Source organism: Leucoraja erinacea, chromosome 27, assembly GCF_028641065.1.
Source record: "Leucoraja erinacea ecotype New England chromosome 27, Leri_hhj_1, whole genome shotgun sequence".
Lineage (NCBI taxonomy): Eukaryota > Metazoa > Chordata > Chondrichthyes > Rajiformes > Rajidae > Leucoraja > Leucoraja erinaceus.
The window spans coordinates 12,118,416-12,144,149 of NC_073403.1; the positions used below are offsets into that span (position 1 = coordinate 12,118,416).

At 42.6% G+C, this 25,734-nt stretch overlaps 1 protein-coding gene across 6 annotated transcripts in view; it reads left to right on the forward strand.

Moving 5' to 3' along the window:
* LOC129710218 (serine/threonine-protein kinase tousled-like 2) overlaps window positions 1-25,734 on the forward strand; it is a 93,397-nt gene that overhangs the window by 40,057 nt on the left and 27,606 nt on the right. For 5 of the 6 annotated variants that reach the window (XM_055657040.1, XM_055657039.1, XM_055657043.1 and 2 more), the window contains exons 4-10: window positions 1,230-1,302; window positions 4,577-4,620; window positions 7,030-7,128; window positions 8,211-8,306; window positions 12,969-13,061; window positions 22,221-22,331; window positions 25,481-25,617. In XM_055657040.1, coding sequence (XP_055513015.1) covers window positions 1,230-1,302; window positions 4,577-4,620; window positions 7,030-7,128; window positions 8,211-8,306; window positions 12,969-13,061; window positions 22,221-22,331; window positions 25,481-25,617 — 653 coding nt within the window. The remainder of the gene's footprint in view (window positions 1-1,229; window positions 1,303-4,576; window positions 4,621-7,029; window positions 7,129-8,210; window positions 8,307-12,968; window positions 13,062-22,220; window positions 22,332-25,480; window positions 25,618-25,734) is intronic. The other variant, XM_055657041.1, reaches the window with a different exon arrangement.

Below are 25,734 nucleotides of genomic sequence, written 5' to 3' on the forward strand. Positions count from 1 at the left end.
TGAAATCTGATCTTTAGTGCCATTATATGAAAGGAAAGTTTGTGTCATCAGCAAATTGAAAAGCAAGCCTGTGATGTCCAACTTCTTCAACTGGTGGAGTAAACTGGCTGTTTCCTGACAGTGAGTGACTGACCTCCTTTAACAGAATGAAGCTGTGATGCACCAGCAGATGCTGATTAGAGAGCAAGTTTAATTAGATTAGATTAGATATTAGATTAGATCCTTTATTTGCCATTCAGACCTTTCGGTCTGAACGAAATGTCGTTGCCTGCAGCCATACATGTAGTAATAAACAACAAAACACACAATAAACACAAATTAACATCCACCACAGTGAGTTCACCAGGCACCTCCTTATTGTGATGGAGGCAAAAATCTGAGGGTTACTGTCTCTTCCCTCCTCTTCCCCCTCTGCACTGAGGTGATACCCCACCGGGCGATGGTAAGTCAGTCCCGCGGATCACCGAGTTCCGTGAAGGGGCCGGTTCAGACTCCGCGGCCCGGAGTGGTCGAAGCGGACGCAGCTGTTGCCGCGGGAGCTCCGGAAAACTGGCACCAGCCTGTGACCTGCGAGCTCCCGACGATGTCGCCTGCTGGCCCGCCGCCAGAACGCCGTTCCAGCCCTGAGCCGGGCCGCTGCCTGAACGTCGCCACAGCTCGAAGACGGCCAGCCTCGCGTTGGTGAGTACTGGCTGGCTCTGCCTCCGGAGCCTCGAGATCGGTCGCAGGTTGGAGGCCGCCAGCTCCGCCATTAGGCCTCAGTGCAGACGGAGGCAGAGAAGGGGTATACGACAAGAAAGTCGCATTCCCCCGAAGGGAGAGACAGAAAGCCCTGTTTCAGCCCCCCCCCCACACACGTAACACAACCTAATAACCAAAAATTTAACTAAACAAGACAAAAAAAACAACACAAAAAAGTAAAAACAGCCGGACTGCAGGTGAGCTGCAGCCGTTCAACAGCGCCGCCACTTCCGGAATAATCCCAATACGACTTTTTAATTATTGATCAATTGGCAGCTTTTGGATTGTCCTTTATTTGAAGAATGTGTTCAGCCTATATGTTGCTGGTTGGTTGGTCTGTATGTGGTAATGTCTCCTCTTAATTCTCACTTTTTATTGTTCCCCATGAATTTGTGGGATGGTTATCTTAAACGTTTCTGTCATTTATTGAATTTTACAGACCAGAAACATTTAAATGTACTTAGGATTTGTTTCTATTTTTCCCCTAGACACCAGAGAAGAAGCAAAATGAGCAAAGAGCAAGGAAGAGAAAGGCAGATCCTTACAATGATGCCAATCAAGGTGAGGTGCTTTTCTGCTAGAAATTGTCCTTTACATATGGCATATTACTGTTAAAGCTCCCTGAGAATAAGTTTGATTTGGAAAATAACATGTTACCGATGAAAGGGATACCAGCCATGCATTTTGTTTTGAAGATATATTTGCATAGGTTGTTCTAATACGCCCTTTTCCTTACATTTACACCATATTAGTTTCTCATCCTTAATTGGAATTAAATTTTCCATTGGGAAAATCTAAAGCACTTAAAATGTCCCTTGTTTACATTCATAATTTGTATTTGTATATTACCCTGGCACAGAAAGAACAAATGTGCTTCACATAATCGGGCAAATATTTAGTGTGCTGCCATGTTCAATACAACAAGGAGATGCCTTTTTAAATACAGTGGTTATTTATTCCAGAGAAAATGATTATTTGATCTACTTTGTGTTGCTGAGTGAAGGTAACCAATTATTCCCAGGGCCCTGCTGTTTCATCACAAAAAACCGAACAATCTTCACCAATGATATTCAGAAATCTCAGTTGTTGAGATTTTTCCATATTCCCACTGCCCCTTGGTGCAGTTCAAGTACTTTATTTAGCAATAGAACCTAGAACCTAGGGTTACACAGAAAAGCTGGAGAAACTCAGCGGGTGCAGCAGCATCTATGGAGCGAAGGAAATAGGCAACGTTTCGGGCACCTAGAACCTAGCTGCTTTGACGAGATTAGGATTTACAAAACAATTATTTTTTTTTAAAAACATCGAAAACTGTGCCTGCCAAGAACCATGCAGGTAGTTCTGCTGCTTCCATAACGCTAATTGAATATAATACATTTGACAATTTAATAAACAATATTTATATTATGTGGCCCAAATTGGTTACAACAAGATTTCTGAATTGGGAACTAGAGAACCACTTAAATGTTACTTTGACATTGACAAGCATTAAAAAAACACTCATGGGGGAGGAAAACCATCTAGAAACAAAAACTTCTTGCAGTAATTAGACACCATTGTATTTTAAGAATGATTAGATTAGATTAGATTCGTTTATTGTCATTCAGACCTTTCGATCTGAACGAAATTTTGTTTCCCTGCAGTCATACATATAATTTAAAAAATGACAAAAACGCACAATCAACACAAATTTAACATCCACCACAGTGAGTTCACCAAACACCTCCTCACTGTGGTGGAAGGCAAAATCTTAAAGTCTCCGTCTCTTCCCTCTTTGTTCTCCCTCTGCGCCGAGGCGACGGCTCAAACTCCGCGGGTGGTCGCTGCCTCCGCCACAGCTCCAGGACCGAGTCGGGTCTCCGCTGCCGCTACCTCCGCCACAGCTTCGGGGCCGAGTCGGGTCTCCGCTACCGCTGCTGCTGCCGCTGCCGCCGCCACAGCTCCAGGGCCGAGTCGGGTCTCCGCTGCTGCTGCCGCCGCTACAGCTTCGGGGCCGAGTCGGGTTTCCGCCGCTGCTGCCGCCGCCACAGCTCCTGGGCCGAGTCGGGTCTCCGCTGCCACTGCTGCTGCTGCCGCCGCTACAGCTTCGGGGCCGAGTCGGGTCTCCGCCGCCGCCGCCACAGCTCCAGGGCCGAGTCGGGTCTCCGCCGCTGCTGCCGCTGCTACTGCTGCTCGGGCTGCCGCCGCCACAGCTCCAGGGCCGAGTCGGGTCTCCGCAGCTGCTGCCGCCGCTACAGCTTCGGGGCCGAGTCGGGTCTCCGCTGCTGCTGCTGCTGCCGCCGCCACAGCTCCAGGGCCGAGTCGGGTCTCCGCTGCCACTGCTGCTGCTGCCGCCGCTACAGCTTCGGGGCCGAGTCGGGTCTCCGCCGCCGCCACAGCTCCAGGGCCGAGTCGGGTCTCCGCCGCTGCTGCCGCTGCTACAGCTCCGATGCCGCCAGCTCCGCCATTAGGCCTCGGCGCAGACGGAGATGGGGATGGGGAATACGACCGAAGAAAAAGTCGCATCCCCCGAAGGAAGAGACCAAAGCATGTTTCTCACACCCCACCCACACACATATACAACTTAATAAAACAAAATTAACTAAAACATGACAAGGAACAAAACGAAAGAAAAAAAACAGACGGACTGCAGGTGGGCCGCAGCTGTTAAGCCAGCGCTGCCATCTTGTATCTTGTATCATTCAATGCAGGCACATTTCACCGTGCAATCGCTTCTAAAGATGCTTGCGCAATGAAATATTAAATTATGACCATATTGTGTTGAATATTTTAGCTTGCAATAGCAAAAAAAACATGGCTATTGAAAAGAGCATTTTGGTTCATGAAAATCCTGCGAATCAAACTCTCCAGCCCTTAACCCCCATTGACAAAATTGCTTTTGTATAATGTGCTTTTGTACATGATTTTCTATAAAGTGAGTTTTCTGAGAAATGCAACTATTGCTTTATAGCAGAACTATTTGTAAATGATGTGGCGCATTAGTGTTCTAACCATGTGAAATTGAAATTTGGTACATCTCCATAGATGCAATGTGTTCTATCTCTCCTTCAATGGTTTTCGACGTAATGACCTTGCGCTATCCTCCTCCCCATTCCCCAAATTAGAAGGAAAGGAGCATTTAAGAGAAGCATTGGAAATTGGGTTTGACAAACGTTGACCCATGCCAACACTGCTGAATGCCATGATGAGTGGAAATGGGACACTTATTCAAATGGTTCCAATTGCATAACTTAGAGGCCAGTATTAAAATTGACCACATTTGCTATTGACAATATTACTTGAGCTGCAGGAGCATGGACAATGTCCCCAGTCCCACAAAGTAACATTCAACTTGTGCCAGTCCTGCTACCCAGCCAAACTTGATGGGTCATTTTGAGTCTCCTGCCTTGGATGTCTTCACGGTCCCTTTCACATTCTCAGTTGTAAATTAATGCATATGAAATGAACTACAGTAAAACTCTTGATTACCTGGCACATTTGGTACTCTGGTACTGGACTAGCAGATTTTCCAGATTATTAGATGTTAATTGTCTTAATACCCCAGCACATTTTAAGTCCTATTTCTAGATGTTAGTGAATTAGGGGTAAGTATAAAAGGAGACCAAAGGCCCAGTAAGTGGCAAACGTATGCAGCAACTGTTACCTCGTGAGCCAGGTGCGAGACATTGAAAATTTTAAATAGTCTGTTGGTGGATTATAGATTTTTTGTTATATTGCTAGAGCAATTTGTGCAGATTGTTTCATTTGTAGAAGATTGGAAAATGGATTTCATCTTTTTAATTGTTTAAAGGAATTATTTTATCTTATTGCTAATACTTCTTTTGTTTCTTTGTAGGCAAAAATAACCCAAGGGGCCATAAAATTAGTGATTACTTTGAGGTAAGCCACAGAGTTTTTTACAAATGGTATGTCATTATATTACGTTCAATGCCTCATTGTTCACTTGCCTTGTCAGTATCAGGATAGGAATTGTGTGATCTGTAATTTTATTTATGCTAGAAATTGCATGCAGAGGTAAAGAAATTCAGAACAAAACCTGATTTAAGGCAAATAATAAGATGATGTGAACACTTTCATTTGCATATCAAATTGCATGAAAATTATTAATTTTGGCCAACCTGCCTATGCCGACCAAATTGCACTGGTCCCACCTGCCTGCATCTGGCCCATATCCCCCTAAACATTTCCTATCCATATACCTGACCAAATGTATTTTCAATGCTGTGACAGTAACTGCCTCAATGACCTCCTTTGGCAGCTCCTTCCATATCCCACCACCCTCTGTGTGGGAAAAGGTGTCCCTCAGATTCCTATAAAATACTGTAATTCCCCTCTCACCTTAAACTTATATCCTTTGGGATCCCCCTACTCTGGGTAAATGACTGTGAATTTATCTTATCTATTCCCCTCATGATCTTTATACTTCTATAAGATCACATCTCATCCTCCTGCACTCCAAGAAATAAAGTCTTGGCCTGCCCAAGCTCCCCCTCTAGCTCAGGCCATTAAGTCCTGGCAACATCCTTGTAAATCTTCTCTGCACTATTTCTGGCTTAACAACATCCTTCCTATAGCAGGGTGACCAACTTTGAACCAGTATTCCTAATGCTGCCTCATCAACATCTTGTGCAACCGTAACATAACATGCCATCTTCTATTCTCGATACCCTGAGAAATGCAACTATTGCTTTATAGCAGAACTATTTGTAAATGATGTGGCGCATTAGTGTTCTAACCATGTGAAATTGACTAATGAAGGCTAATATACCGAAGGCCTTTTTTAACAACCCTATCTACCTGTGACACCACTTTCAAGGATTAATCTATCTTTAATCGGACATTATTTGCATTAACTGGTGTACCCTTTATCCTTTATGTGCGTACTGTGGAGGCTTAATTGTAATCATGTATAATCTTTGACTGGATAGTACGCAAACAAAAGCTTTTCACTGCACATCAGTACGCATAACAATAATAAACTAAATTAACAAGGGCACTATCGACCTGACTTCTAGATCTCTCTGTTATACAACACTCCCCAGGGCCCGACCATTCAATGTGAAGGTCCTGCCCTGGTTTGACTTCCAGAATTGCAACACCTCGCACTTATCTGCATTAAATTCCATTAGTCATTCCTCCGCCCACTTGCCCAACTGATCAAGATTCTGCTGTAATTTGTGATAACCATCTTCACTACCTGTGATATCACCAACTTTAGTTTCACCTGCAAACTTAATAATCATGCCACCTACACTCATACAAATCATTGATATAAACCACAAGCTAATCGAGACTCAAAATGCCACCTATCCATGTTCTCCAGAGATGCTGCCTGACTTGCTGAGTTATTCCAGCACTTTGTGTCTCTTTCAGCTAGGATCTAATTGAGTGGTAGAACAGGTTTGAAGGTCAAATGAACCTTACTCCTATTTGTGATGTTCTTAAATTTCATAATGCAAATTCATGTGATGCTTTGGTTAAGAGCTATAGTTTGGAAAGGGGTTGAATAAAATTATCTTTGTGAGCTTTAGACAAAATGCAACTTAAGCCACCATCGCTGCATCAGAGTTGAACGCGATGGCCATATACACTGTTTAACAATGCATTTAAACTAATTGATCAAAGCCTACTGTTCGCAGGTTCCTAAATCTGTATCCTGCTATATTTGGTCAGACAGGCCCACCCCTGTTCTTCTCCCCATTGTACTTCACCCTGACTTGGACGTATTAATGTTCCATCATCCGTAGTTTAAATTTGATAGCTTCCTATTTAACAACACCATGATGATATCTTGAGGCAGCTGATATTGTTTGAACATGTGAGCTCATCATTGCTGCGTGCATCTAAAGAGGGCGAGTAAAGATCTGTTTTAACAGTGGTCATATATTGAGAATCAATATTTGATTGGATCCAGTAGTAGGTTTCAACACTTCCTTTGGCTGTGCTGAGTTGGGCTTCACAGCTACTTAATCCAGCATTTTAGAGTAGAATGTTGTTCTATATATGTTTCAAGAAATATATTGATAGAGCTGAGATCAAAATGAGATGAGGCTTAGCATTGTTGGGGAAGAAATAAAGAGACTATGCTGTGCTTGGAATATTCTAAGTACTTAGTCAATTTATTTTATTTTCTCTCGTTTTATGCAGGCATGAGGAAATACCAGACCATAGTTTGTTTTTCATGTTAATTTGTGCAGAAAACAATGGCTGATACTTTGGTGACTATGAACCACCAGTATGTCATCTGGTGCCTTGTACTACCCTAACCAACTAATATTTTTGTTTCAGTTTGCTGGTGGGAATGTCACGGGCACAAGTCCGGGACGAAGTGTGCCACCCGTAGCTCGTTCATCACCGCAACATTCCTTATCGTATTCATCGCCTTCTGTGAGTGCTATCTACATATGGGGAATGTCTTTAATAGATGAACAATGTTGTAATTTTAATGAAACATTTCAACTCCAATCATTTAAATGCTCTCCTATTATGACTTTGCATGGTTGCTTTGTCTAAAGTTTAGATATTGAGCAGGCCCAAGATTAAATTAGAAATTACTCGCTGGGCTCCCAAATCTTGTGTGCTGAAATTGAAAGAAAAACTCCAGGGTAAAAACTGGCAGAAGTGCCAAGCAGTAATTGAATGTGTTATTGTGAAGGCGAGCATATGGCACAGATTAGATAATAGTTGTTGGTCATCGGTGACTTCTGCCTCTTGAGTTCAGGGTTGAGATTTAGCTTGGTGGAAAGGTGAGATTCAAAAAAACAGTTAATTTAGGCCATAGTCTAAAATAACTCACTATCAATGTATGACCAGTTAAATAAGTACTTGGAACATACTAAGTGCAGAATAGTGTCACAAATTTTCCGCCCAAAATCTTTTGCTGAAAAAAGTCCAATTCTCAATCCACGGTTGAGGGTATGGAGGACTCTCTAAGTTTTTAACATCTTTAAAACTTGATGGATACAATATGGCGCTGAAAACGTGACTTTTCGTTGGTTTAGTTTAGAGATACAGCACAGAAACAGGCCTTTCGTGCCGGCCCTTCGTGCTGACATTATCACTATCCTACTCGCACTAGGGACAATGTACAATTTTACCCAGCCAATTAATCTACAAGCCTGCATGTCTTTGGAGTGTGTGATGAAACTGGAGCACCCGGAGAAAACCCAAGTGGAGAACGTACAAACTCCATACAGACAGCAAGTATAGTCAGGATCGAACTCGGGTCGCTGGCACTGTAAAGCAGCAACTCTACAGCTGCGCCACCCACTCTTGTGTACTGTTTCAGTGTAATCTTACTATTCTTGCTTTCTTGTATTTAAGCATGATTCAGCCTAAGTATGAGATTTTTACTGAGCCAAATGCAAAAAAACATTTCACTGTACCAAGTTAAATGTGACCATAAAGTAGCAATGAACTAGAAATAGGTTTGATTTGAAATGATTCACGTTCCTTGTTTTAAATCCGAGGTTCAGCATGGCAGCCCGTCGTCAGTGGGATCGGCCAACAACGAGCATTCCTGTAATTCCCAAAAGATCATTAACGTACAACATAAACAATCTCAGGTATGATTTGCATGAAAATGTGCAGAGAAAATATATGAGGATGTTGCCAGGACTCGAGGGCCTGAACTATAGGGAGAGGTTGAGCAGGTTAGGACTTTAGAGTGCAGGAGGATGAGGGGTGATCTTGTAGAGGTGTATAAAATCTTGAGAGGAATAGATTGGGTAAACGGAGTATTGGAATTGGTTTAAGGTGAGGGGGGTAAGATACAATAGGAACCTGAGGGGTAACCTTTTAACACAAAAAATTGGTAGGTATGGAGCGAGCTGCCAGTGGAGGTAGTTGAGGCGTTTAATAAACAATTGGACAGGCACATGAATAGAACAGGTTTAGCGGGATATGGGCCAAATGCAGGCAGGTCGGACTAGCGTAGATGGGACTTGTTAGTTAGCATGGGCAGGTTAGGCCGAAGGGCCTGTTTCACGCTCTATGACTCTACAAAACCGGAACTCAATTTAATTTCAGTTTTGAGTTTATCAGTTTAAGAGTCAAGAGGGTTTAATTTTCATATGCTGCATCGGGTCAAAGCAATAAAGTTCTTGCTTGCTGCAGCTTTACAGGCATATTAGGGGTGGGGTAAGGGGCGCTGCACTGGCAGCAGCCTCTGTCTACAGCCTGTCTGTTACTTCTGCCTTTTTTATTATTTTTAGTTAGTCCAAAGTGTTGTGTTGGGGGAAACTTTAACTTCCCTATGTGGGGGAGGGGGGCCGGGTAAGGGGGAAACCGTTTCTCAGTCTCTTCCTGGCGGGGACGCGACTATTTCTCCGAGTCGCGTCCTCGCCCCCCACCTCGCGGCCTACCAGCTGGATCGGAGCGGCCTTTCCTGCCGGGGACCGGGAACCGGACCAGGGCTGCTACAGCGGCGGCGCAGCGCTGGAGTCACCGCGGAGCGGGCGATGCCTACCTGGGTCGCCGTTGGAGCTCCGGAGCGTTGGGCCGTTGCTCCAACATCGTGGAGCTCTGGTGCGGAGAGCTTCCAACGCGGGCGGCGCTGAACGGCATCGTGGAGTCCTGGGGCGCCTTGCAGAGGGTCTCCAGCAGCAGTCTCCACCCGGCGCGGCCTGCGGACTTTGGAAGCCGCAGACTCCGGTAGGAGGGGGCCGACTCTGTGTCCACGCCGCTGAGGACGTCCCGCAGCCCCGACGTCGGACTTTTAACACCCCGGCGTGCGGTCCTGAACATCGGGCCGCCCGTAGCGGCAACTGCGGAGGGCTTGGGGAGGCCCTGACCACGGGGAATAGTGGAGGAAGAGACTGACTTTGGTGCCTTCCCACACAGTGGGGAACTTTGATTCTGCTGTGTGGGGATGTTTTATGTCAAACCCTATAGTGTGTTGTGTCCTGTTGATTTTTATTGTATGGCTGTATGGAAATTCATTTCACTGTGCCATCAGGCACACGTGACAATTAAATCTATCTTGAATCTTGAATCTTAAAGGCAATCGCAGAACAAATAAATATTCAGTTATTCTAAGTAAACCAGCCCACAATTGTGCCATCCAAAATTCATAGTACAACCTTAGTACTTTGGTGCTGAGATAGGGTTGACGTTCGATAAAAGTGGAATTGTCAGAAATGCAATGGGACCCAGGGGAGGGATAAATTGGGTTTAGTTTGGCTCCATATCCCCATCATTTTCCCAACCCCCCCCATCCCAAAACATCTGGTGCAATCAATGACTTACCAACTTCTGCCTCGCCTCTCTTCACCCTTCCCTCACACTTCTATATATTCGCTGTCTTCACACCACACTCAGTTCTGATGCAGTCTCGACTTGAAAGTTGACCATCCCTTTTTATCTCCACAAGTGGTGCTCAACCTGCTGAAGTATCAGTTTTGAGCTTGGATATCTCGTTTTAATGTGCATAAAGACAAGATGTTGAATTTGGGCATGAACAAGTTGAGAGAGCAAAATAAGGAAAGGAAAATAAACTAAAGGCAGACAAATTTCCAGAACCTGATTGGATTAATTTGAGAATGGGGAGGAGAATGGAGAAGCCCAAGAAAATTGTCATGACATTGTTTTTGAGTAAAAGTATTTGCTATAGAAAAGAAGATTGAGCAGAACAATCATAATTACTAAAATAGGTCACAGCTGGGGTAATTACAACATTTGGAGAGGGTACAATGTGGAAATCATTAAATCAATAATCTGAAAAACTTCACATCAAATTTTTCCAAGGCAGGGTTGGAATTTAGATTTAGTTAATCAGCAATTTTAAGGAAAAGCCTTACTAACAACCTTCATAAACCTTACACTTAAATCCATCTGATCCACTAATGTCCTTCAGCGATGCATATCTGCCGCCCTTGTCCTGTCTGGTCTGTATGCGTCTCCAGGCCCACAAATCATCGACTGATTATTCTTTTCTGAGGTTCCTCGGGCATTCAAGGACAATTAAGGATGGGCAGTACATGCTGGCACAATTCCTGGACAATAATTTAAAACAAAATGCAAGTGAGTGCACAATCAAGGAGGCAATCAACATAGCTTGAGCTCTATCACCCAAGATAAACTTAACCGATTTCTGTAAGTGTGAGCTTAAAAAAAAACATTTAAAAGATTGGGAAGAGAAAAAAGTTTGGAGAAAATCACAGGGATGGAATGGTGGCGAGTAGGCCAATGAGAAGTTGGTGGCATACTTAAAGAAATAAAATCTAATTCGATACCTTGAAGAGAGGTGGAATTGGAGTTAAGGTCAGTTCTCTGATCTAAATGTATGTGGATTGCCGAGTACCACAGCCATCTATTTGCAGATCACAGTTGGTCATTGATTGTGTTGCTGACAAGAGGGTATTGCGCTCTCATTTCTGGACCAACATTGAAATATAGTAAATAATTCCAAAGACCATAGAAAGCAGAGAGCTGATGAAAAGTAGAGCAATTTGCAGATTCTTCTAAAAATGAATAAAAGCAAAGAAGATAGAATAACAATCACAATAGTGCCTTAAACATTACAAATAGCGAGGAAAACTGAAGAATGTACAGTAATAAAACAAGAGGGAAATAAAAAAAGACACACAAGTTTGAGATTGGAAGGATCAATTAGGGTGTGGCCCAAATATGTAGTCTTTCTGAATATACATCAAAATCATGTTGAATAAATTCCAAGTGCAATTTCTATTTTTGATATGTACGTTATGACCAAGGAATGAGGTTAAAGATAATGAGGATGGGAACCATATATACCAGCTACATGGGGATGTTAATTGTAGGGCCTTCCAGCGGGCATGATAAAATCCATCATATTTTGTTATAGGTAACTAAATCACATGACATTGAGAGCAGGAGACAAGAGAGACTGCATAAGCTGGCATCTGGAGCAGAAGCAAAATTGCCAACAAATGTTAATAGCTAGTTATACCTAACATCTACATCATTAATAGACATGGTGATGTTTATAAACATCAACAGAGATTTGTTTCTGTCACTGGTTGGTCACATGTTGCCCTTCTAAATGCTCGACTGCTATCCAATTTCTTCAACCTGGCACTCAGTCAGATTTCTCTCAAGATCAATGACCTGGTTTCAATTCCAGTGTCTATCACAATGCTGGCAGAATTCAGCAGGTCAAACAGCATCGGTGGGGGAAATGCAGTCGAATTGAAGGGTCTCAACCTTAAATGTTGACTGTCCATTTCTCTCCACAATTGCTGCCCAAAGCCGCTGAGTTCCTTCAGCATTTTGACTTTTACTGAAAGAAGGAATTGAAAGACAATCATTGATCTTGCGAGGAGATGGGCTGACTGCCGGATGTGGGATTTGGGACAATGATGAAACATTTGGATGGACAACATGTAACCCACCACAGTCAGCAACAATCTTTGTTACACATGTTCTCCATGTTTATTAATGCTGCAGATGTTGAGGTAGTAAAACACAGATGTCAACATTTACTGGTGATTCAAAGATGGGTTAATTGTGTGGAATGAGGATGGAAGCATTCCACTACAAAGATAAATTAGGAGAAAGGGTAAAAACTGGACAAATAGATTTTGGTGCAGGCAAATATAGGCAGCTAAAACTGAGTCTAGAGTATATTTTAATGGTAAAAAGATTGAAACAGTAGAGGTCCAAGGGGGTGGGGTGATGGTGGCTACTTTAGTAAGAAATGATGTCAACAGCATTAAATGCAACAAACACATTTTAGTAGAATAATGGAATACATATCAAAAGGATGGTAGTGTATGGGTATAGAAATTATGCTCCAGTTAAAACAAGGTTAAACCCAGTATGCACTCTGGGAATTTCTGAGTACCATTTCTTAAAAAGACTGGATTAACCTTGCAGAGATGGCATAGATTAATTTAAATGCCAGGTGTCAAATTACAAGGTGATATTGCACACACTGAGTTTGCATTTACTGGAATTTACAGCTGGAGAGGTGCTATGGTTGAACTTTTCAAGATAATGTAGGAGTCTGACAGAATTCCTGCCAGGATGACCAAGAGGTGTAAATTTTTTATTTTATTTTTAAAAGGTAGACAGATCATGCAGGAAGAAAATTCTGAAATATTTCTACCTAGAAAAATAACATTTTGGAACACTGACAAAAAGCAGTTAATATGATTTGGGATATTTTAATTAAAAATAGTAAATAAATTGATTTTTATTAACCTGGAGTGTAAAATTGTATTAAAGGAAATGGTTTGGTGTGTTTGCAGACAGACTTCACGTTGGAAAAGCTCACTGCTTTGGAAAGCAACAAAAATTCTGATCTGGAAAAGAAGGAAGGCCGGATCGATGATTTACTGCGGGTAAGGTTTTTCTATGTACAGCAATGCAGTTTGACATCACATAACACCTTTACACACTATGCAAGCTGACCTAAAACTGCAAAATGAAAACCATTTTCTACAGAATCTCAAAAGGGAGCCAAAATACAAAACACCTTTTGATTCCTGTTCACATTTCTCCATTTGACCCAATGCCAAACCACTTAAGGTAGACGGTAACTCAGCGGGACAGGCAGCATCTCTGGAGAGAAGGAATGGGTGACATTTCGGGTCGAGACCCTTCTTCAGACCATGTCAAACCACGTATGGCAAGCATGGACTCTGGATTAGAACACAAATCTGGCTGGTTCATATAGTCCAATGGTCTGCCATCTTGGGTGTTTAAAATGCAGCAATTTAATTTCTGATTCTGTATTAGGGTACAAGGTGAAGGGCACATTCCAAATTCTGTCTGTAGAGAGAGTAGCCTGAGGTGTAGTGCTTATACATATGAAATATGAGATAGCATTAATGCACAGATTATTGTCAAATTCAGCAGAACTCCGAATGCCTGGCATTGCTTCCTAGAAGGCAAAACCAAGTGGCAGCTTAAGCAACAGCAAGGCACCACTTGCAAATTAGCTCTATCTACTCCAAACACTTTTGAAAAATTGCCTTCTCGGGCCTGCTATGTACTCTCAGTCACCGAGCCTGATGTCAAAAGATCGTTCTTGAGTTTAAGCACTCGGAAAGTATCCGGCCCTGATGGTGTGCCTGGTCACGTTATTAAAACCTGCATGGACCAACAGGCTGCAGTATTTGCTGACATGTGCGACCTCTCTGTCGTCCTCTCAAACAGTGCATTCAAGCTTTTAACTGCCAACTCTGGGGGGGGATAAAATGTTCAAGATGTCTTTAACCTTCTTACAACTGACCCTAAACCTATGTCCTCTAGTTTTAGATATGTCTGCAATGGGGAAAAGTTTCCCATTATCTATTGATGCCTCTTATAATTTTTTATCGCTCCCTGGTCCCACCAGAAACCCCCTATTCCACGAAAACAAACTCAGTTTGCACAGTTCTCCCTTCAAAAGTGAATATTCTATTTCAAGCAGCATCTTGGTAAATTGCCTCTGCCAGTGCAATCACATCCCACCCATCATTGTGGTAACCAGGACTGTATGCAATCCTCCAACTGTGGCCTAACTAAATGTTTCATAAAGTTGCACCATAACCTCCATGCTTTTATATTCCATGCCCCAGCCATTGTTGGCAATAATGATGGATTGTTGCAAAAACGGAAATAAATTAAATAATTCCCCAAACAGGCCAGTGCTGCCTTAAGAAGAGCCAGGATTCTCAGCTGGCAATTGTAGCTATGCAAATTCAATAATGAATGACTCGGTGCAAGGACAAATCAGTTTTGTGCAGCCCTCAAAATATTCAACAATAGAAAGACATACCAGAGAGGTCAAAAGGGATGCCAATAGCACATTTATCTTCAGCATAGTTGGGTCAATTTGCCTCCAGGGTCAGAGGCTAGGCAATATGAAAGAATAACCCCTGATGTTTGAGAGGAGGATGAGGCGAGTTGAGGGGTAACTTTCTTTCAATTCTGGTGCCTACTTTGGTGCTGGATGATCTATCAAGTTATACACTTTTTGTAATGGTTTGCTAAATAAGTTCAAAGGGCGCCTAGAAATGGACAACATTGCTGTTGAGCTGCGATATCACAAGCCAGACCAGTATGTTAATTTGCTTCGCAGAATGACATTAGTGACAGTAACAACAATCAAATAATTTCCTGTCACATTAGTGATTGTAGATTTTATCCCAGAATGTTATTTAATCGATAGATGCATGGATATGGAGGGTTTAGAGGGATATGGACAAAACAAGGGAAAATGAGAAGAGATCATATTGGTCAACATGGACGAGTTGCACCAAAGGGTTTGTTTCTGTGCTATATGACCTTGTGATTCTCTGACTTGAAATTCTCAGCAGTTCATTCCTCTGAATTATTAGTGCAGTAACTTTAACCACTATGACAAACCATATATTTAAATTTAAGAATGCTGGAACTGCCCCGAGTTTATATCAATATGTGAATGGTAAAATTGAGCTGAGTTGTGGTTTATGGAGGCATTAAAGACTCATTATATTCTCTGCAGTCTGGATGTTCCATATTTAAAATTTTAAGCATCTGCTGCATTTTGCTCTTGGATTGCAATGTTCTTTATTTCCATCGGATGGCACTAGAGTCAAAGCTTTTCATCACTTCAAGTGCAATTAGAAATTATTGGTGTACAATGTTTTTAATGAACCTCTAAACTAAGTGGGACCCATTGGGTCCCATGTTCACATGGGAGGGCAGGTCACCCAATGCAATATTCTACCTCTCCACCAATTCCAATATTGGTGGCCAGTGGGGGGGTTTCTGGAGTGCTAGTATGGGCTGAAGGGGCTAGTATGGAAATTGTGGGTTGAATGGATTATTGGGCTGGCAGCTCAGTCACTCAGGCCTGGTGGGCTGGCAGCTCAGTCACTCAGGCCTGGTAGCCTGGCAGCTCAATCACTCAGGCCTGGTAGGCTGGCAGCTCAGTCACTCAGGGCTGGTGGGCTGGCATCTCAGTCAATCAGGGCTGGTGGGTTGGCAGCTCAGTCACTCAGGGCTGGTGGGCTGGCAGCTCAGTCACTCAGGGCTGGTGGGCTGGCAGTGCACTCACTCAATCATTCCTTCAAAATCCATTTCAAGCAGAGTGCAGGTGACCACATTCGATTTCATGGCATTTCAAGCAGAGTGCAGGCCAGCAAATTCAATTTCATGGCATTTCAAGCAGAGTGCAGGTTAGCAAATTCAATTTCATGGCATTTCAAGCAGAATGCAGGCATTGTCATTAAGGGCTAACAAATCATTTATTGCAAGTACATTGCAGACTCACAGTTCAGTTGATTCACAGCTTAGAATCACAGTTGTGGACTCTCCCTCACGATCTTCCAGAGGGACTGACTCGTGTCCAGGCATCCGGGGTTTTATAGTCCTTCCCCCCCCCCCCTCCGCAAGGGGCGTTACCTTCATCGTGGTGATTGTCAGGAGAGAGGACCAATCAGCTGATCTTTTTTAAAAAATCAAGATTTTTTAGACATAACTTTTTTATTTTTCACCAATCGGAAAAATCCTCGGGACTGCCTCAGAGGAGGAGGACTGAGTAAGATGGCCAAAAATCATAGCGATATATGGTAGTGGGTTTTTTTAATCAATATACAGCGCAGGCAGGAAGTGGTCAAGATGAGATTTTTAGTTATATAGATGACAGTAGATAAGGGTGGTTGGAACTTTGATGTGGGTGGCATTTTTTTTTTGTTTTTTTTGTTTCATTGCTGAATACTATTTTCTATGATTCCCAAATAAATGAAACGTGGATCGATAATCATGTTCCTTGCTAGTTAATTTCCTGTGGTTAACAATCAACCATTAATTATGCCTATCGTTCATGAAAGATCGCGTGTGGTGCTCCCTTTCAACTCTCCAGGAGGTGAAAGAGTAGATTTGTTTGTACCAGTTCATCCACCCAGTTGGATTTGGTTATTTGTTGAACAAAATAATAAATATACAATGGTTAGAATTGGCCTATGGACATCATGTCCCTCGGACATAATGGAAGGAAATCATTTAGCCCATCAGATCCTATTCCCCCTCCTTTCTCTGTACGCCTGCAAATACTTATCTCTCATGGTTGTCCATCAGTTGTCAATTAAAGAAACAACACTGACAAAAACAGAACCAAGAAGAAACTCCACAGTCATGGAGAGTTTACAAACTCCACATAAAACAACACAAGAAACAGCTGTGCCATCATGCAACCATGTGGGAAATATCTAGAATGAATTCTCAAGAAGTAGAGGGAATTTTTTTTTAAGTCGGCAACTAATCAAAACAGTTGTATATCTTGCATTTTAACTTCATTTGTGCTGGTTCCTGGTGTTGTACATAACTAATTTCATCACCTTTGCTGTCAATTTTGCATTAACTCTCCATCATTTCAGGATAGTTACCAATATCCCATACGCCTACAGACTACAACTATCTTGACCACGTCATCTCCTGTTCTATTTTCCCAGTTTCTGACTCCGTTTCTGACTCCGTAGCATCTATTCAGATGATGACATTTTCCACACCAGTGCTCCTGAGATATCTTTCAATCATGGCGTTCCCTTCACCACAGTTGGCAGTGTTCTTAACTCTCTGCTCTCTTCTGCCCTCATCCTAGCAGCTAGAACAAGAATGTAATTTACCTTGTTCTTATCTTCCACTTTCCAGTCTCTGCATTGAACAGATTATCCTCTAATTTCTGTGAACTTCAAAACGTTGTGACCACCAAATAGGCCTTACCTTCCATTCTTCTTTCAAATAATGTTTTCTCAACTTTTCCCAAAAAACACTACTGACTACAGGTGCACAACCTTTTATCCGAAAGCCTTGGGACCAGACACTTGTCGGATTTCGGACATTTTCGGATTTCCGAATGGAAGATCTTTAGCGTAACTTTTCCCTCCCCCCGAGAAAATTGTAAATCATTGCTAGTCAGTGGAGGGACTTTACTTGCCCTACCTGGTCGGCGATCCCAACATCGCGGATGGGGATATGTCCGGCACACCCCGGCAACTCTAAAATCCAGCGCAGGATTCAATGACCGCCGACTCCCAACATTTGCGGAACCTTTTGCCTTTCTTCGCACCCATCTTCGAATGAAGTAGCAAATCACTTGCCTTCCCATTTATTTGGTAGAGCTACAACCGGCGCCGCCCGCATGGCCACAGCGCTGTGGATGCATGATGTCCCCTCTCCGACCAGGTATTAAGAATTAAAGTTTACCCCTTCAACCCCCCCCCCCCCCCCCCTTCAATAAAAGCCTCCAAACTAACTGAACATTTAAGCAATTTTACAGTGATCAGGAGGCAGCCGCTACAGTCCACCTGGGAGGCCGGGTCAAGTTTGAAACGCGAGCTTTGGTGTGCAGTCCTGGGAAAAAAATCCGGTTTTCGGAGTTTTTTGGTTTCCGGAACACCGGATAAAAGGTTGTGCACCTGTACTTGCCTTATGATATATTCCCACACAACTAAACAGGATTCAATGACAAACCTTTTGCCTTTCTTCACACCATCTTCGAATGAAGTAGCAATCACTTGTCTTCCCATTTATTTGGTAGTCATATCATGATGTCCCCTGTATTAGAGAAATTAATTGCAGACCTCATTGCAGGACACTTTTGTGATCATTCCACCTGGGAGGCCCTGAGTTACTTGTCTGTCACTCTAATTCTACATCTCACTCTCGCTCTGCCTTTAGGCTTAAGCTGGAGCAGTGTAAGCACAAGGGACTTCATCTTATCTTTCGGCTGGGCACGTTGCAGCCCCCAGCACTCGGCATTGAAAGCACCAATTTCAGATAACTCCCCTGGTGCATGAAAGGTCATCAAGCTGCGATGTCAACTCATTCTTTTTACACGGTCTTGTTCTCTCCAGCAATCTCTTTCAGTACAGATTTCCAGGAACCACATTGTTTGTATTTTGCATTAGCGTTCTCTTTCCCCTGTCATTATTCATTTCCTATTTGCAGATCTCCAGACAAATCGCCTGGGGTTAAGCTGACCCAGGACCAACAAGTGTCTTTCAGTTTCTCTGGACTCCTTCCTAGCAAAGACAGTTTTATTTTTCCACCCTAACTCTTTTATCCTACTTAAAGCGTGCACCTTCCAACTTTTTCTGATTCTGATTTAAGATTATTCAACTGGGGGAATTATCTCTTCTTGCCCCCAGTCAGCAATGGTCTGATGCAGCAGGTCTTCACATGTTCCAACCATTGTTTATTCAGCAAGTCGGTGGTAAAATATCACATCATTTGGACATATTGATAGTTTAATTACATGGGGAGCTGCTGGCTATTTTCTGTTGTACCTCAATGTCTCAGATCTTCACGTATAACCAAGCATGTTCAAGTGCAATGGCTTGTTGAAGAGATTGTGAATGCATTTCACATTGAGCCTTCTGGATTTATTTGAATAATACAACTGACTCTATGAAAAGGCATTTTATTTTTTAAATTACGTGTGAGCTGTCATTCTGGTGGCTGGATCGCAGGATAATATTACCTGAGGTCTTTTCATAGCTCGGATATCACTTACTGTTTGAACCCAGAAAATTAAATATGACCAGGTAGGAACTGTGGTCCATGAGTCTGTGTAGCAATCTTGGTCTGCGATGGTATGGTCTTTTGTCTTTGGGTGGTGAATTAGAATTTTCGCTTTTTATTAATGGCAATTCAGTGTGAATGAACTGATACAGGGTTACTAGGGAAATTGATGAGGGTAAAGCAATGGATGTTGTCTATATGGACTTTAGTAAGGCCTTTGACAAGGTTCCTCATGGAAGGTTGGTTAAGAAGGTTCAATTGTTGTGTATTAATGCAGGAGTAGCAAGATGGATTCAACAGTGGCTGAATGGGAGATGCCAGAGAGTAATGGTGGATGGCTGTTTGTCAGGTTGGAGGTCGGTGACTAGTGGGGTGCCTCAGGGATCTGTGTTGGGTCCACTGTTGTTTGTCATGTACATCAATGATCTGGATGATGGTGTGGTAAATTGGATTAGTAAGTATGCAGATGATACTGAGATAGGTGGAGTTGTGGATAACGAAATAGATTTCCAAAGTCTACAGAGAGATTTAGGCCATTTGGAAGAATGGGCTGAAAGATGGCAGATGGAGTTTAATGCTGATAAGTGTGAGGTGCTACATCTTGGCAGGACAAATCAAAATAGGACGTACATGGTAAATGGTAGCGAATTGAGGAATGCAGTTGAACAGAGGGATCTAGGAATAACTGTGCATAGTTTCCTGAAGGTGGAATCTCATGTAGATAGGGTGGTAAAGAAAGCTTTTGGTGTGCTAGCCTTTATAAATCAGAGCATTGAGTATAGAAGTTGGGATGTAATGTTAAAATTGTACAAGGCATTGGTGAGACCAATTCTGGAGTGTGGTGTACAATTTTGGTCGCCCAATTATAGGAAGGATGTCAACAAAATAGAGAGAGTACAGAGGGGATTTACTAGAATGTTGCCTGGGTTTCAGCAACTAAGTTACAGAGAAAGGTTGAATAAGTTAGGTCTTTATTCTTTGGAGCGCAGAAGGTTAAGGGGGGACTTGATAGATGTCTTTAAAATGATGAGAGGGATAGACAGAGTTGACGTGGATAAGCTTTTCCCATTGAGAGTAGGGAAGATTCAAACAAGAGGACATGACTTTTGAATTAAGGGACAGAGTTTAGGGGTAACATGAGGGGGAACTTCTTTACTCAGAGAGTGGTAGCTGTGTGGAATGAGCTTCCAGTGAAAGTGGCGGAGGCAGGTTCGATTTTATAATTTAAAAATAAATTGGATAGGTATGTGGATGGGAAAGGAATGGAGGGTTATGGTCTGAGTGCAGGTAGATGGGACTAGGAACTGTGTTCGGCAAGGACTTGTAGGGCCGAGATGGACTGTTTCCGTACTGTAATTGTTATATGGTTATATAGGGGAAAATCAACCAAGAGTTCTGCCATTGATGGTTAAATGTAAAGCTGTACTCAACAGTGCATGCTCTGTGCAAAGGTATTGCGAGTTTGACCTTGGTGTCCAAGTAAAATAATTATCAATGTTTTCTGGCTGGCTGGTCTGAACAATTGATGAGATTCCAAGGTGCTGCGATTAGTGCTCACTGACTGAATTGGCAGTTCAAGGAAAGAGATTTTAGGAAGCAATCCTGTTTGCAGAATACTTGAAAATGGTGGTGTTAGTTTCCCCCACTGCCTTTTGTCTGTCAGAAAGGCCGTTCAATCCATTTATCAGACTTTGGTTAAGGTGGAATGGCTGTATGTTAAACATGTGGCACCCATATGCAGCATCCCACACAAATGTGTTGCTTTGAAGGATGAGTTAGCCCCGTTGCTACTGTAACCAAAAACTCTCATTAATTTGGCTTGGGTGGAGTTTCACACTTGGTCAATGATTTAAAGTTGCTGCTTGTTTTACGGATGCAAAAAGAAAACTGGTCCACTGTCTGATGCAAGTTCCTGAGGAGTGTGTGTGTGTTCTGGAATTGACGGAACAAGATTAATCAGGCAATCTAAATTTAGGACAGCTGTCAACTTGTGCTGGAAATCAATGGGCACAAAGGGGTGACAGTGTTGTAAATGTAATAGTCACGGGCTTACAAATGCAAAACTAAGTTTGTTTAGCAACCCAAACCTGCTGTTTTGAACTTTTGAAAGGAACACTTTTAAGCGTGGAATGAGAACAGGCTGCAATTCAAAGGGTGATCTGTTGTGGGCTTAAAGGAAGCAGTCAGGAATATATGTAAAGTATTCTAGTGATGCAGGATTACAGAGCAAGGGGCTGTACCTCCTAGCATTCTGTTGATTATGACGAATAATCCTGACAACCACTTCAGTGTTTGTAGTAATTTACGGAAATGGAACAATCTGAAGTTTGGGCAGATGCAAGGCCAGTAACAGTTGGAGAATTGAATATGCACATGAATTGTGAACTGAGTAACATGCACTCTGCCCATGAACCTTGGGATCTGAGCTATGGGGCACGGTTCTTGCTGGTTAAATTCCTGTTATAATCAAAGCACCACACATTGACATGGGCGTTGGGTATCTGGTTTAAATAAAAAGTAAACAGAATATTTTCATATTCTGATGGTTTGACTGTTTTTGTTTGGTGTGGATCTTTAGGGCATATTTTTTGGTTAAGATCCATAGGATATTATGCCACAAACTAAGCTGCAGAAACATCAGTGTGCTTGCTATAGCTCTGTGAACAATGCATGGAACAGAAGTCACCAAGTGGTGTTAAGGAACTTCTGCAATTGCAGTTAGGAAGGGATTAAATGGATGATTGTCAGATTGTTTTCATTGGTATATGTGCTGTTAACATTTGTACTCTATACCTTAACTTTAATAATCTAGGCCAGTGATATTGAAAGGCAACATTTTTTTCCCTCTACTTTTTCAGCAACCATATTACCATATCTCACCTTTTTAATACAGCAATTCATGATGATTTTGTTTTGTTATTAAATCAAATTCCAGGGTGGCAATAAATCCTCTTGCAATTTTTTGTTGTTAATGCAGCAGTGGCTCATTGATTTTATTTGTGTTTCAGGCAAATTGTGACTTAAGAAGACAAATAGATGAACAACAAAAAATGCTCGAACGATACAAAGAACGGTTAAATAAATGTGTGACAATGAGTAAAAAGCTGCTAATAGAAAAGGTACTTGCATACATATATTGTACTCGTATGTAGGAGAATAATTGAGGAAACATTTTCACTACCATGTACAACAGACCTAGTCCGAGTGCTGCTCTAGGATTGGCAAGAACAACTTCATGCTCTGGAAATGGAAGGAGATTTGAAAATAAAACCCATCTGAATAGAAAGAGGGAGAGACTAATTGAAAGTGCTCCCTGAATCAGTTAACCACGAATCCTTTATCCAAGCAATCCAAAACCAGTTTATGAATTAGGTAATACTGGAGCAGAAGCTAAATTCTTATTTTCTATGATTCATAGTTTCAAGACGTTAAATTATTTAAATTGATATTTTGCATCTGGCTTCTCCATGATGAATATGAAGAATCTAATAGAATTGGAGGCAATATAGACGACATCCATCTACCTCATTCTGGGGATGAGAGAATTGTTCTATCAAGGGAGGCTGGACACAAGATCACAAGAAAATAGGAGGAGGGGGAAACAGCGATCAGCAAGTCTGCAAGCTTATGCCATGATTCCGTGGGGTCTTGGCTGAATCACTCTGCTCTCAACTCCACTTCAGTGCTGGTTCCCCGTAACCCCCAATTCCTTTATCTAAAATATATCTAATAATCTTGCTACCAGCAACCTTGTACAGCAGAAATTCCAAAGATTCACTGGTCTTAGAGGAGAAATTTCTACAAATTTTGGTTTTCAATGGCTGGCGCTGTATTTTGTAGCTTTGTCCCATGGTTCATGACTCTCCTAGTAGTGAAAACGTCTCACCATTTCTCACCTCCTTAAGTGGTCACCCCTCATTTTTCTAAACGCCAAGGAATACAGATCCAAACTGACTAGCCTCACTTTGCAAATAATTAGTGTGGTGAATCTCCTTATACTACTCTTTAGTGGGGGATGAGAACTGCGCAGTATTCTAGGAATGGCCTCGCCAATACACTCTGCAACTGTAACAAAACCATCTACTCTTAAACTCCAATCCCTTTGTAATAAAGACTGTCATGTCATTGTGTGTTTTAAATATTTATTGAACCTGCTACCAAGTGTTTTGAGCTGCGAGCAATAGAACAGCTAGATCCCTCTGATCTTCACTCATTTACATCTCTCCATTCAGATGCCCTTTTGATTCATCCTACCAAAGTGCATGACCTCGCACTTCCCCACATTAAACAGTGTGGAAACAGGCCCTTCGGTCCAACTTGCGTACACCGGCCAACAATATCCCAGCTACCCTAGGTCCCACTTGCCTCCGCTTTTGGTCCATACCCTCCAAACCTATCCAATCCATGTCCCTGTCTAACTGTTTCTGAAACGAGTTGGGATAGTCCCAGCCTCGACTACCTCCTCTTGCAGCTTGATCCATAGACCCACCACACTTTGTGTGAAAAAGTTATCCCCCGGATTCCTATTAAATCTTTTCCACTTCAGCTTGAACCAATGTCCTCTGGTCCTCGATTCCTCTAGTCTGGGCAAAAACAATCTGCATCTACCCGATCTATTCCTCTCATGATTTTGTATACCTCTATAAGATCTCCCTTCATCCGCCAGCGCTCCATGGAATAGAGACCCAGTCTACTCAACCTCTCCCTATAGCTCACACCCTCTAGTCCTGGTAACATCCTCTGAAATGTTTTCTGAACCCTTTCAAGCTTGACAATATCTTTCCTACAACATGGTGCCCAGAACGGAACACAATATTCTAAATGCGGTCTCACCAACGTCTTATACATGACCTCCCAACTTCTATACTCAATACTCTGACTGATGATGGACAAGATGTCAAAAAGCCTTTTTGACCACCTTATCTACCTGTGACTCGACCTTCAAGGAACCATGCACCTTTATTCCTAGATCCCTCTGCTCTACATCACTACCCAGAGGCCTACCATTTACTGTGTAGGTCCTGCCCTTGTTCGACGTCCCAAAATGCCACACCTCACACTTCTCCATATTATATTCCATCAACCATTCCTCCGCCCACCTGGCCAATCGATCCAGACCCTGCTGCAATTGTTCACAACTATCTTCACTATCTGCAAAACCACTCACTTTTGTATCATCAGTAAACTTGCAAATCTTGCCCTGAATGTTCTCATCCAAATCGTTGATGCAGATGACAAAACGGAAATGGGCCCAGGCACACCACTCGTCACAGGCCTCCAGTCGGGGAAGCAACCTTCCACCATTCCTTCCATGGAGCCAATTTGCTATCCATTCAGCTATCTCTCCTTGGATCCCATGCGATCTGACCTTCCAGAGCAGCCTACCTTGCAGAACCTTGTCGAATGCCTTACTGAACTCCATGTACACAACATCTACAGCTCTGCCCTCATCAACCTTTTTGGTTATGTCTTCAAAAAAAATCAATCAGACTGTCCCTAATCCGCCCTTGCCCATCCAAATGCCTGTATATCCTATCTCTCAGAATGCTCTCCAGTAACTTACCAACTACACATGTTAAACTCACCGACCTTTCGTTCCCAGCATTTTCCCTTCTTGAAAAGAGGCACAACGTTTGCCACCATCCAGTCTTCCGGCACCTCTCCTGTATTTAAGGACGACTCATAAATTTCAACCAGGGCTCCCGCAATTTCCTCTCTAGTTTCCCGCAATGTTCTCGGATATATCTGATCAGGCCCTGGAGATTTGTCTACCTTCAAACACGACAGTACCTTCAGTACTTCCTCGGCCGTAACCCTGACTGCTCTCATGCCACTTCCAGTGACTGCTCTAATTTCCTCCATCCTGCTGTCTTTCTCCTTGGTGAATACGGAGAAGAAACACTTATTTAGGACCTTATCCATCTCCTGTGGCTCCACACACAGGTGACCGCTTTGATTCCTGAGAGGTCCCACTCTCTCTCTCTCTAGTTACCCTTTTCCCCCTTATAAAATTTTTTGGGATTGTCCTTAATGCTACTCGCCGGAGCTATCTCCTGGACCCTTTTTGCCCTTCTGATTTCCTTTTTTAGTTTACTCCTTAGTTCCCGAAACTCCTCCAGGGATGCACTTGATCCGAGCTGCACTTGACTGATCTCATCTGTATTTCCTGTTGTTGCCCAGGAATGTTATTCATTCCAAACCCTAAATTAGAATGAAAGGGGATTTAAATGGTAAATATTTTTATTAACCTGTGTTTGTTCTCATTCAGTCTAAACAAGAAAAACTTGCATGTCGAGACAAAAGTATGCAGGACCGATTGCGACTAGGACACTTCACTACAGTCCGGCATGGAGCCTCCTTCACCGAGCAATGGACAGATGGTTATGCGTTTCAGAATCTTATTAAGTAAGTGTTAGATGTTGTAAGTTCTGAGCAGTCAGTAGTGTGAATTAAATCAGTGCCATTCATTACTAGCACACAAGTGCTTTCATCTTTTCCCACCTGGATTAAACCAAAACTACA